Here is a 14,293-nt window from a genome sequence, read left to right on the forward strand (position 1 = left end):
TGCGTGGACAGCAGCTTAAAGTTTCCCTTCTCTCTAAAGAAGAAATTGAATGTTAGCAAGATTCAAATAAATTTTAAAAAGAGGTAATCAGTCTTACACGGTCATTTGTATCTTTTATGTATGAAAGATGTAGAGTATTTTGCAGTACATTTATTTCAGACAATGGCATATAGTCACCTAGTATAACAGTGAAAGCTGATACAAAAAGTAAAGGGGGTTACTTTACAATCTGAAGGGTGACTTCTCACTATAACAGCTGGGACCAAGAACATCCAAATCACAGCTCATAAACCTATGAAAAAAGATGTGCCTGATGGATCCTGTTATCTTATAACATCCTAGGTTGTTTCAAACAAGGATTTATGAAGCTGTACACCCAAGTGTTAAGAGGGAGATATATATATATATATATATATATATATATATATATATATATATATATATATGTAATACAATTTGGTTTGAACTCCTTTGATTCATGTGCTCAGTTACAATAATAAACTCACACGTTCCCATATTACATGATAAAGGAGACTTACAGTATGGTCCATTGAGTCTGTAGCTCCCACCAGCTATGACCATGTGAGATCATTTGTAATACACAAGTTGACAGTGCAATGAGAGGAAGAAATAGATTGGCCTCAAAGCAGACTGGAGCGACTCTCTGAAGTAATTTCATCCACCAGAAGATGGAGGCTTTAACACAGCTGAGATATTCTGGAAACTGTTCCCTGGGTTAGGCAAGATCATAGTTCCAAAGTTTAGGAACCGGGTGCCAGTATCACCCATTACATCTCTTGTGTGATTATATATATATATATATATATATATATATATATATATATATATATATATATATATATATATAATCCCTAAGCATATATTGTAACTATGTGTATGTAATTCATAAATAATAATACATTCAGAAGTACCAATAGAAAAATTATCATTATTAGTCTATGTATACATTTGACCAAGTATTTACCCATCAGAATGCATACAGATAGTAAGTATGCCCATGTGCTATAATTAGTTGAAACTTCCAGATTTCTGCCAGTTGGAACCAAAGGCAGAACATGGAACTCTCCTATCTGAACATTCTACTGACAAGCTCCCGAGAAGACAATCTAAGGGAAAGCCCAGCTGCCTACAGTACATGTTGCGTACAATGCAGAGTCATTGTATAAATGGCTTAACCTTCCTTCGCCACACTTCCCTCCAGGAATTCATACATGGCTGGTGAAAATAAATTCATTTAAATCCATCATGTTATAGTTTTACCCTATAATAAGTTAATAATACTAATAAGGTATCTACCTCCTTTGAGGTATATGGCCATATTACTACTCCATGAGACACACTCCGTTCACAGCCCATTAACTTGAATGGACCACAAAGGACCATATTGACTTAGCAGTGTTACTCAATAAGAAACCTGAGCCAGAGGACAATTTACACAAAGTCATATTAAGCTGCGCTAGGTGTCTTATGGAGTAGCACTGCTTAGTAGATAGAGCCCATATTGCAGCTTGCTTCTCATCAGAGCAGTGGCAGGGGCCCTTGGCAGTGTTATCCAGGCTGAATGAGAGATCTGTGAATCCCCTGCCCTCCAATATTAATAATCTCTGTGTATTGTTTGCTTGTCTTGTTTTGCCCCATTGACGCTCCCGCAGAGGAGATATCTGCAAGAATAGTCCAAGTAGTAACAGCTGATGCCGTAGCGGTCCTGAAAGGTGAACAGGAGAAGGAAGCCCAGCTCAAAGGTCCTCCGGGAGATCTGCCTTTAGGTAACACAGGGAGCAGTGGGGGCGTGTGACTGTGATTGTGCTGTCCTGCATTAAAGCTGCAGTCCCACTTAGATTTAAAAAAGCAGCAACAACAAACATATTGGATACAATTTAACAATGTCATTGGCTGCCTTAAACAAATAGGTTTCAATCTGCTTCTAACTCCCAGTGTCAGGGAATCAAACAGGAGAAGAGTTCGGGTTAATTTGTATCTTAAGTATCAATAAAAATAGTCTTTTTGTTAGTTTATCATTTCAATAGAAAAAATAATATATATTAAATAATATTATATTTATTAAGTGTGTGTAGGTGTTTATATATATATATATATAAAACATCAAGTTAGAAGGTTGAAAGGAGCTGGCATTTATTAGAAGTTAAGTGTTATCCCAGTGTAGGTTGGTATGAGAGCTCCCCTTTTATTTAGAATACAACATGGAGTTGTTAGTCGCACCTCTGAACATGGTTTCACCTTGTAACATGATGCAATTGAGATACCTCAGTCTGAGTCTTGCTCGTCTCGGAAGACTTGTGAGTAAACGTTGGTGTACTCACACATGCCTGTAAACAAACATCGATGACATGACAGCAACAAAAAGTGCAGGTCCTGTGTGCAGTTCCTACACCTGTTAGATACTTAAGGGTAGATCCACTGAAGGCCGTTAAATAATTATTGGGTTCACGGTTCGTGAAATCATACCAGATAACCCCAACAGTGCTTAGCGTACCGACGTCCTCGCGTTCACCTGACAAATAGTGGATCGCTAACTTTTAACGGACGTCTGGCTTACTCTTAAATCACATGGTAATAAGCTGCTCACCTTACAACGGAGATCCTCAGACCTCCGTTGATGTTAGCACATGGGAGTAACACAAGCGTTGCCCACATCCAGACCCTGAGTATCATTAAAAAACAAAAAGAGAAAACAGCGCAAAACCTCATAGCGTAGTATATAAATAATATATCAGCGGGTAAGTATTACACGTACATCAATCAAATAAAATATTGGCATGACATGTTAGGGACATGTTACCACATCAGCTACTGCATCCCGTCACGTCTATTCAGGCCAGACAAGGAATCAGACCCTTCTCCCTCAAGTGTCCTGTCGCTTCAGTCAGTGCACGTCTCACTGTGTAGAGGAGTACTGCTGCTGCAGATGCGAGCCGACACAGGCTCTTCACTGGGTCTGGATGTCGGGACTCCGGGAGCACGCTGATGACGTCATCAAGGCTCCGTCGCGGGTTATGCAAATTTCACCGATGTGAAATGTCCACTTAAAAACACCGATTTTGATGGAATGATTCAAGGATAAGTTCTCAATCCTTTTAGAGCATAGGCTGGAACTCGCTCTTTCCCTACGTGTTTCGTATAAAAATACTTCGTCAGGGAATCTACAGAGTCCTTGTCTGGCCTGAATAGACGTGACGGGATGCAGTAGCTGAGGTGGTAACATGTCCCTAACATGTCATTCCAATATTTCATTTGATTGATGTACGTGTAATACTTACCCGCTGATATATATCAATATATTATATATATACTACGCTATGAGGTTTTGCGCTGTTTTCTCTTTTTGTTTTTTGCTTTAGTACGACGGTTTGTGGAGCCAATCCATGCGCACAGCAGCAGGAACCTCCTTTTAATCACTTGATTGTTAACAGGTTTCAAAAATATTTGTTGAGACAATAACACAGCACTTCATTTGGTTTCAATACTCACCATCACTAATAGTTGATGTATATATATGCACTATAATTTGCACTATATTGGGATATTGGTATTTGCTTATCCAACTATATAAATAATTAAAATCAAAGAATTCTGAGCGCAGATAACCTGTTCACATTCTTATCACCTGAATATCATTGCATTATTTCTGGGAATTGCCTAAAAACAATGCATTGTGTATTGGACTTACCTCTTTCATTACCAAAAGTTACGTGTCATACAAAGATACTGTATATGTTAGGGATCAAATGAATGTTTGAACCACATCATAAACTATAGTATGGTTTTTAGTGATTAAAGTGAGATGTTTGTGTGATTAATACTGTAATTAAGTACGGGTGTACAATAATGTTTACCCATACATATTTCTACAATAATAATTAATAAATAACTTCTAATAATATCCAAAGAAAATGAAGGAAGGATACTATAAATAACAAAAAAACGTAAGAAAATGTCCAAAAAATTATTATATTTATATTTATTATTATTATATAATATATATTATTATATTATAGCAACAATTACATTAGCTTTAGGTAGCGCACACGAGTAATACATATTTGACACGAGTTAACATTTTACCAATGCGCATGTGCAGTGTATTTGTTAACGCGTCTCTGCTACACGAAAATCCTTGCTACTAGCGCTGCTACTTTTATTAACGGACGTCATTTTTATATCTCATTAGCTTTGAGGATTCCCGTTAAACTGATGAGAAATAGCGTCCGCTACTAAATCACTGTAGGCAACGGTCGTTATTAGCGCAAAAGTGACGGACTTCTGAGGATCTACACCGTGGCTTCTTATGGCTCATTTTCCAAAGGTTTTTTTGTTCTGTCTGAGTTGTGGGAAAAGAAAAGATAAAGGAGAGACCAGTTTTAAAATATATTCATTTTTAGCTTTTAAAAAAGGGATATAAGAGTATGAATCCTCAAGAACCATCACAACTGGCTATTGATGTCCCTCTGGTTTCCTGAGAACCATGAGACCCAACCATGGATCTCTCCCACAAGTGGTGGTGGTGGAAGTTTGAGAAAACATATCCTAGTGATGGTTTGGGAGTTGGCTCAGCTTGCTGGGGCTGAGTGTGTAATCTGGCACTCCCGTGTCTTGTCTAGCTCTGATCTGTAGAGGTGTGGCTGAGTCTCCTGTTGCAGTATTCTGACACAGGACATCTTTTGTCTGCACTGCAACACTATCAAATGAAGGTAGGGAAGAGTTTACATTCACTGCACTGTAGTAGAGGCAGAAATAGAGAAAATGTGGTCAAAATTGCAGCACTCGCAATTTCATGGGAAAATTAACAGGAACTGACAGTTCATTTGTAACCCATTGTCAGCAGGTCATCAGGTAGCAAATCATGTATTAACCCCATCAGTGCCACATTGCTTTGCAACGCATTACTGTTTTCTCTGGCTGTGAAGGGCTTACTTAGTAGGGGTTGCTTTGGGAAAAACTCATGAGCCATGGGCTACCTGCAGCTTTGTGCCCTGTCTTGTTCTGCTGGAAGCACACAGGCGGAAATCACTGCAGCGTGCTCAATAACTGTTGCGTTTGGGAATTTGTTAGATTTTGTCACAAGATCTTTGAAGGGCTGCTTACTGGCTCTTATTGTTAACATTAGCCTGCAAGAATGGAAGTGATCATAGGGAGGCACACACAGAGAAAATTACTTTTTAAGTGTTTTTTCTCTATAGGAAGCCAGGCTGAAAAATAAGAAATAGTTAAGGTTTGAGCTTTGAATGAACAACATTAGCTAGTTATGTGATTGCCTGCGGGGCCAAAAACAAGAAGGAATATTTATATACACGCACACACATACACAGGAGACCAAAAACATGGCACATAAAGTATGTATATAGTATTATCATACATACACAATAATATCACTTAAAAAACAAATATAGCGGCACATAATCACATACTGGTACAAAAGGTAAAGGTGTGCCAGCTTGATAGTGTATCTCGTGTTTGGTAGAGGTTGTTGTATACTGTATATTGCATTCACTTGTGTAACCCCCCTCTTAAATGGTTAATAGCAGTGTTGGTGTAGGCTAGGCCCGCCCTGGGTTGCTATGGGGATCTCGATGTCATGCACGGGTATTTAAGGAGGAAAGACGGTTCTGGAAGGTTAGGTTCCAGGAGGACAAAAGGAGAGGAGCCGCGGGGAGAGTAGACACCATGTTCTTAAGGTAATCAAATAGACCAGCCCCCCCTCCCTCTCCAATTTTATATTCTAGACAGGTACAGTAACCTTGTCAGTTAGGATTCCTAGAGAACACTAAGGGAGTTCAAGATAAGTCCCTAGTATGAAACGGCTTGCGCCAGAGAGGCCTCAGTAATGAGGAGTCCACGATGCCGGCAGATCGGCTCTAACCGCAGATCTGCATATACATTCCTCTCAGGCTGTAGTGGAAGTGGCAGTAACCATAACGGCTAAAGGTATTGGGTTACGTATACAGGACCCGCTAGGTTCTCCAATGGGCCTAGTATTACAGAACTAATGAGGAAAGAGGTTCTTCAACTATTAGGAGGGTGGACCGGGTCACAGTAAAAGAACAAGATATGTATCTTCATTCAAGTGTTAAGCAAGGGCTCGATCGAAGAACAGTATTCATGTATGTCTGATGTAAAATACAGTGCAACGTGTCAATATATGGATCCTGTGTTTGGGGACACAAATTAATGACAGCTTTACTATAAACATTCCTGGAACCCATTATTATACAACCTTGTTACCTCCTCACACAGGGCCGATTTCCAGCACCCTGAGTCAAAGTAAACCATGCGGAGAAGCCATATCCACACAGCACACCGATATAACCTACCTAGGATGCCAGACAGGGAGGGTTACACTAGCAAGAAGTAACTTCACTAACACTAACACTTCAGAAGGACCTGGTTGTTTATTCAGAGTTGATTCCGATAAGCCTATAGAATATTGACAGTCATGGTGGGGGGCTATTAATATGTGCAGAACCATGCAAGAGCCATATGTTTTAGAAGTTATAATCCATATGACATGTTCATATAATGGCCATGTATATTTGATGACTAAATCGGGCCTGCTTGAGCAGGAACACATGAACAGATTTGTGTTAGTTGTGTATAAAGCTGATTGCATTTTAATTCCCCCCCCCCTTTCTTTTGCTTCAATCTTTAGCTGTTGAAGATACGACCAACCTGCCCCCTTCTCCTCCCCCTTCGCCAGCCTCGGAACAGATGGGTACGGTGGAGGAAGGTAAGGTCTTACCGTGAGATGCTTCCTGTATTAATCTGGGTGTAGTACTGTTTGTACAGTACAGGACTGGGTGGGATGGGACTAAGCATCCTCCGCAAGGCAAAGCCAACGCTTTCTTTGTGTAGCTTACACATCCGGGTTGAAGAGTGGGCTGGCGTGTTTGTGCTCCAGCAATCCACTGGCCTACATAATGGCAGGCAATGGGGGTCATGCACTAAGCTCCGTTAAGTCGTTTTTAGAGCGCAAAGTGCTCTTAGAACGTGATGTTGCGCTGCACACGATGCACTAAGCCACGTAAACAGGCACTTTGCGCTCTAAAACTGACTTTTGTCAGGAAATTTTTCTAAGTCCAAATTTGCTCGTTCGTTATCCTGTTTGCGTTAAATTGTGCCCTTAAGCGGGATGCACTAAGCTACGTAACCTTAGCATACGCAAAAGTTCCGTTCAACAGAACACGTCAGCTCAAGGTAGACGCAAAAAAAGCTGGACTTTGAAAAATTTCTTGCTTTACATTTTTGCATGCGCAACACCCATACAACAGGCCGGCGGGTGTCCCCGGCTGACCCCGAGGGAGGCCGGGGGTCGCGCGGGTGTCCCCAGCTGACCCCGCAGCCGTCCCGGGGTCCCCGCGGGAGTCCCGGGGTACCCGCGGGCCTGCGGTACCAATGTTGCGCCTACAAAAATACTAAACATTATTTCTAACTAAATACACCGCCCTAACACATACAGTACAATAATGTGCGAAATAACTATTATCCAGATATGGATAATAGATTATTTGCCCATTATTAAACACTGCATTAGCATACATAAATAAAGTAAATAAATACAGTTATACTTACCACAACAGCAGGTCCCTCTGTCCTCCTTTGAAAGAAAGCATACAGTATATACATAATAAAGACATTCTAATGGCCCCTAACCCCTTAATCACCTTAGCGGTTACTAACCGCTATAGTCATTAAGGGGTTAACCCACCCTGCCCCGATACAAACCCGGGAGGCCTAAGCACCCACCCTGAACTGACTATACCCACCCTGTACCCATTGAGTAGTATAGTGGTACATCATACCCATATAATAATAATATGGGCATGATAAGCCTCTATAGCACTCAATGGGCACCCTAATTACAATACATTAATGCACCAGATACACAATAATAAAACCTAACTCCAAAAAACATACTTCACTAAAAAAAAAACAGCAGCCAGCTAATCCAATGAATACAAGCAATAACAACATCAACATGAATTAATGAAACCATTAACCAATCAAAACAATTAATTCCTAAACCAACTCAAAATGAATAGTAACACTAACCAATCAAACCAATGAATTACTACAACATTAATGAATGTAAACATTAAAAGACAAAGAAATACATTCATTCAATATCTGAAATAACCATAAAACGCATTAGCTAACATAATACAACATTAACTATAAATGAACACCAATCGCAAACATTTTATTACCATTAAGCAGGAAAAAAAAACCAATGACATCCACCTAAGAAACTGACATTAAAAAAACCAACAGCAATACCAAGCCAGAAATGCCCCCCAAATATTGTCATAATAATGTATTAATCAAAACCCTAAAGTGGTACAGATTAATATATTATCAGTCAATGTGCCTCCCCCAAAAAAATCAAAAAACACATCCAATGAAGAAACCTGTAAAAAGAGACATTTACAAACATTGAATATCTTACTTACCATTAGAAGCAGTGGCCCTCCGACTCCCGGGGTAACAGGAAGCTCACGTACCTTGAAGGCCTCCAACAGCATCCGATGCCATCCGCCATGAAGATCCGGATCAGGTACCCCAATCTTCTTTTTTCTTTCTTTAATCACCTTCTTCTATCTTCATCTGTCACCATTTCTTGATCTTCTTTATCTTCTATCTTCATCTGTCAATCCAAAAAAACCCATGGTAAATCCCAACCGATGTTGTCTCGTCGTCTTCTTGGGCTCAAATGAGGCGTCATGGCCTTAAATAGGGCTTGTGACGTCACATTTAGCCACAAAATGGTTAACAGCTACCTGATTGGCTGTTCAAACCATGTTCCGACTTTAATTTTTTTTTTTTTACATGACGTCACTTAAAGGGAATGACGCCAGCCAATCAGAATGGCTGTGCTCATTTGCCTTTAAGATGACTTCACTAAATCCAAGATGGCCGGCGTCACATGGTATTTCAGCCAATCAGAGTGTGGAATTGGTTCCCACGATCTGATTGGCTGAAATACCATGTGATGTCGGCTTCGTGACGTCATCTTAAAGGCAAATGAAGCACAGCCATTCTGATTGGCTGGCATCATTCCCTTTAAGTGACATCATGTAAAAAAAAAAAAATTAAAGTCGGAACAGGGTTTTAACAGCCAATCAGGTGGCTCTTAACCATTTTGTGGCTAAATGTGACGTCACAAGCCCTATTTAAGGCAGTGACGCCTCATTTGAGCCCAAGAAGATGACGAGACAACATCGGTTGGGATTTACCATGGGGTTTTTTTGGATTGACAGATGAAGATAGAAGATAAAGAAGATCAAGAAATGGTGACAGATGAAGATAGAAGAAGGTGATTAAAGAAAGAAAAAAGAAGATTTGGGTACCTGATCCGGATCTTCATGGCGGATGGCATCGGATGCTGTTGGAGGCCTTCAAGGTACGTGAGCTTCCTGTTACCCCGGGAGTCGGAGGGCCACTGCTTCTAATGGTAAGTAATATATTGAATGTTTGTAAATGTCTCTTTTTACAGGTTTTTTCATTGGATGTGTTTGTTGATTTTTTGGGGGAGGCAGATTGACTGATAATATATTAATCTGTACCACTTTAGGGTTTTGATTAATACATTATTATGACAATATTTGGGGGGCATTTCTGGCTTGGTATTGCTGTTGGTTTTTTTAATTTCAATTTCTTATGTGGATGTGATGGTAGTTTTTTTCCTGCTTAATGGTAATAAAATGTTTGCGATTGGTGTTCGTTTGTAGTTAATGTTGTATTATGTTAGCTAATGCGTTTTATGGTTATTTCAGATATTGTTTGAATGTATTTCTTTGTCTTTTAATGTTTACATTCATAAATGTTGTAGTAATTCATTGGTTTGATTGGTTAGTGTTACTATTCATTTTGAGTTGGTTTAGGAATTAATTGGTTTAATTGGTTAATGATTTCATTAATTCATTGTTGATGTTGTTATTGCTTGTATTCATTGGATTAGCTGGCTACTGTTTTTATTTACTTTATTTAGGTATGCTAATGCAGTGTTTAATAATGGGCAAATAATCTATTATCCATATCTGGATAATAGTAATTTTGCACATTATTGTACTGTATGTGTTAGGGCGGAGGGGGGGGTCATGTATTGATGTTTGTTAAATCTTTTTTTAATATACATGTGTTTCATAGTGTAGATGTGCAGGGGGTCTCCGGAGCTGACCCGCGTTGGTTTTATGTCTGGGGACACCCTGCTTCCCGAGATACAGGCACCTTTATCGGGTGCCGGTATCCCCTGCAGTTTCAAGCTTCCGCGTCACGTGACCGGGACATTTAAATTCTGCAGAGGATACTGGCACCCCATAACGGGGCCTGTATCTCCTGAAGTAGGGGGTCCTCGGACCTGAAACCAATGCGGTTCAGCTCCGGAGACCCCCTGCTCATGTACACTATTATTAAAATGATTTTAATAAGTGTACGATCGCCTGTAACAGCCTTGCATGGAGATGGCAAATCTCCATTCAAATGTTACATGCGGCTTTGCGAACGTTACATGCGGCTTTGCGAACATGTTGCATGCGAACGTGAAGTTTAAGAACGCTAGATGGGGGGAAAAAGCAACACGTACGCTGTGGGTGTTTTGAGCAGGTACATTAAAAAATGAGCTCAAGGCCTTAGTGAATCGCGTCCCCGGCCTCACTTTTTAACGGACGTGCTTTTTTTGAACATCAGAACGCAAAGCCATTGAGCTTAGTGCATAGCCCCCAATGTTTTTTTATCTAACCGAATCCTAGCTTTCCGTTAGCACTCATTTTGGAAATCAGATTGAGGGTTGGTGGGGAAGGGGGGGGGGGTGGTACAGGTACAGGTACAACTGCAAAAATTGGGCAAACCCAGTACTAAATAATTGCGCCTGATTTATCAAAGCAAAACTGTTGCTTTACATGGGATTCCGTTATTGATACTATGCTGCTGTTTTTTGCATTGGCTTTGCAGACGGGAACACGTTAGTAAATAAGCCGCTCAATGTCTTCTGTTGAAAAGGCAGAATAATAAGTGGCCACGATGGGTCCTTTCTCTCAGTCTCTCTACAGAAGTAATGACCAAGATTGGTGTGCAGAACCTACCTAATCTAGCTGTCCATTTACACGGCGTCAGTCACCTTCCCTTGTCTGTGCCCACCTCACCCTGTCTTATTCACCTGCCGTTAAAGAGATACTCAGCCAGGGAAAAAGCCGGTTCAAAGCCGGTTCACGAGCCAACAGGTGGTGGATGTGCTCTTGACGTTAAATGTCCTCATTGTCACAATGTTCCGTTTTGGAGAGGGTACCCCCTGCTGTCATTTTGAGGTCAAGAACACTTTTTAATACAGCAAATTATACAGGGTGTATTGCCTGTAATGTAGTTTTCATGGGCTCACCGTGGCTTGCTCTGACAGCAAGGTGGATAAGGTTTATTCCCTTCAGTGCTGGGGGGCTTGATGTGCAGTGCATTGCAGGTGTCTCCAGCTCTGATTGAGAGAACGCAGGCAGGATCACAGGCACACAGTAATGGCAGCAATATAGTTACATTGCCGGTGCTCATGGAGATGCAGGAGATGCTGTACTACCCCCAGAGAGATCACAGAGCAGGAGGAAAGCACCCAGACACATGGTCTTGCAAAAAGTAGATGTAATGGCAATACCAACGTTTCGACCACATATGCAGTCTTTGTCAAGGTGAGGGCTCACCTTGACAAAGACTGCATATGTGGTGGAAACGTTGGTATTGCCATTACATCTACGTTTTGCAAGACCGTGTGCCCGGGTGCTTTCCTTCTGCTCCAGCTCTGATTGGCCATGAAAGTCAGGCTCCCTACAGGGTGTATTTCTGGGGATGGGTTGGAAATCTTCTGTGCATGTAGATCTGTCAATAGACACTGGGAACTCCACTGTTGGCTCCACAGCTTAAAGCAGAAGTGGCCAACTCCCGTCCTCAAGGACCACCAACAGGTCGGGTGTTCAGGATATCCCTGCTTCAGCACAGATGGCTCAATCAGTGGCTCAGTCATGACTGAGCCACTGATTGAGCCACCTGTGCTGAAGCAGGGATATCCTGAACACCTGACATGTTGGTGGCCCTTGAGGACGGGATTTGGTCACCCCTGGCTTAAAGTATCCAGTCAGAGCCGCCCTGCGTAACTTTCCTGTGCTTATCTTGTCTGTTTACTTCACGGCAACTTGTTTTTTTCCATCCCAAAAGAAGAGAGAGTTAAGGGTCCAATGGCTGAGGACGAAGAACAGGGGGCAGAATGCAGGTCAGCTGAGTCCTCAGTCATGGGGCTCAGTGAGGTTCAAGCACATGCAGGCACTGATGTCTCACAACACCATGAAGGAAGTGTTGCACGCGAGATACCCGATGGGAAAAGCGTAACAAAAAGCGAGACAGCGTCTGCTGCTATTGCATTGCCTTCCTTACCCGAGGAAGGTGTGTCCTGTGTAAACTCTGCATGTATCTTATTCCTCAAACCAGCTTCAGCGCTTAAACACGGCTGCTCCATGCGTGTACGTTGTCATTATTATTGGCTTTGTTGTCGTTCTGCTGAGCTGACTGCAATCTGTTAAATGTCCCAGAAATTGCGAAGACGCCGCTTTCCTCATTAGCTGACTTCCAGGTTACTCTGCCATGATACAAATATGCTTTGCTGCTAAGCTGATGCTTCATGTGAATCTTTCTTTGCCATGTCAGATGTGTTTGCCAGTCACATTGCTGATAACTGTATACCTCTGGGTTTATTTTCTATTGATTTCTTTTTTTGTATTTAAATCGGTTACGACGCTTTCCATTTAGCTCAATCTCTGGACCTGTTTATTTGTTTTATTTCTAGTGCTCCATGTAACATTTATTTTCCGCTTCAATGCTCGCAGGTTTATTTGCCCGATGACTGCCTGTTTTTTCTTCTAGCATGTCCTTTTCCATCCATTGCAGTGTGTGGCTGCGCATTACTGAGCTATGAGTTTGCATGCTCTTGCGTGCCTTGATAACTGTGTGCCTCTCTTCTCTCTGTACGTGCCATGCAGACACGGAATGCTAACATTGTCCCATATCTTAAGAATCTAGGCATGGGGCGGACAACTCGAGTCTTCAAGGGCCAACAACAGGTCAGGTTTTCAGGATATCCCTGCTCCCGCACAGGTGGCTCATTCAGTGGCTCTGTTATTATGACTGAAGCACTGATAGAGCCACCCGTGCTGGAGAAGGGACATCCAGAAAACCTGACCTGTTGGTGGCTCTTGAGGACTGGAGTTGGCTCTATAATATATACATACATATATATATACATACACACACACACACACACACACACACACACACACACACACACACATTTATATATATATATATATATATATATATATATATATACACACACACATATATATTTATCCATGATTTCTATATGTAAGGCCTAGACACATCACATCAAGAGTCGATTGCCACCAAATCTATTTTGTTGTTATAAGTCGGGATTTAGGGGGAGGGGGGGAAGCAACAACACAACATGTGTGTGTGTGAAAAATCGAAGTAATTCAGATTCATCCATGAATTCTGGTTGGAAGGAACATTCCCAAGCGCTGCTCCGACAGGTGAGACTCGTAAGGGGAGAACCCCTAACATAGAAGATATAAAATGACCGTTCTATTGCCATATTAAACTTACTTCCCAGAAGCTTTCACAAAACTTGAAAACACATTAAGAAAGTTAAAAGCAAAAGTCAAAGAGAGAATGAATAAGCTGTCATACAGCTGCAGCGGCCGTTATTCGAACAAATCACGGCGCCGATTTTCGTGCGCGCTGCTGTACTCCACGCAGCATGAACGCGGCCAATCGCCCCACGCACCCGCGCTTATCGCGATTGCTTTGTTTGAATGTTATGGATTCTGTTTCTTTGGGTGCAATGAAATGAATGAATTGCAATGTGCACAGTGCTGTCCTACTGTGTCACTTTCACGTGTTTAAAAACCAGAACACTAACACGCCATTTTCTGCACTCGCCGCACTTAAGGCGGGAAGGTTGGAAGACATCCCGCGTCATGACATCAGTATTCCAATGTACACAACGCGGGAAGTGTTTGAATAACGGCCGCTGCAGCTGTATTTTTAATTCGATCTCTTCTTAAGTGGAAGGCAGAATCAATCATTTAATTCTTAACGGATGACCCCCCCCCCCCCTCCTTCCATTCAAACAGAAATCACTGAGAAATAAAATGGAACCATCTTCATGTACGGCCTTAGTACCACGGTAACAAAATGCTTAATCCATAAG

The 14,293-nt window shown here is 41.5% G+C and overlaps 1 protein-coding gene across 18 annotated transcripts in view; it reads left to right on the top strand.

Annotated features, from left to right (window-relative positions):
- MAP2 (microtubule associated protein 2) overlaps window positions 1-14,293 on the top strand; it is a 148,805-nt gene that overhangs the window by 99,755 nt on the left and 34,757 nt on the right. For 11 of the 18 annotated variants that reach the window (XM_075607150.1, XM_075607158.1, XM_075607157.1 and 8 more), the window contains 3 exons: window positions 1,674-1,787; window positions 6,686-6,763; window positions 12,229-12,453. In XM_075607150.1, coding sequence (XP_075463265.1) covers window positions 1,674-1,787; window positions 6,686-6,763; window positions 12,229-12,453 — 417 coding nt within the window. The remainder of the gene's footprint in view (window positions 1-1,673; window positions 1,788-6,685; window positions 6,764-12,228; window positions 12,454-14,293) is intronic. The other 7 variants (XM_075607160.1, XM_075607168.1, XM_075607164.1 and 4 more) reach the window with 3 other exon arrangements.

This window comes from Ascaphus truei, chromosome 7 (assembly GCF_040206685.1).
Source record: "Ascaphus truei isolate aAscTru1 chromosome 7, aAscTru1.hap1, whole genome shotgun sequence".
Classification (NCBI taxonomy): Eukaryota; Metazoa; Chordata; class Amphibia; order Anura; family Ascaphidae; genus Ascaphus; species Ascaphus truei.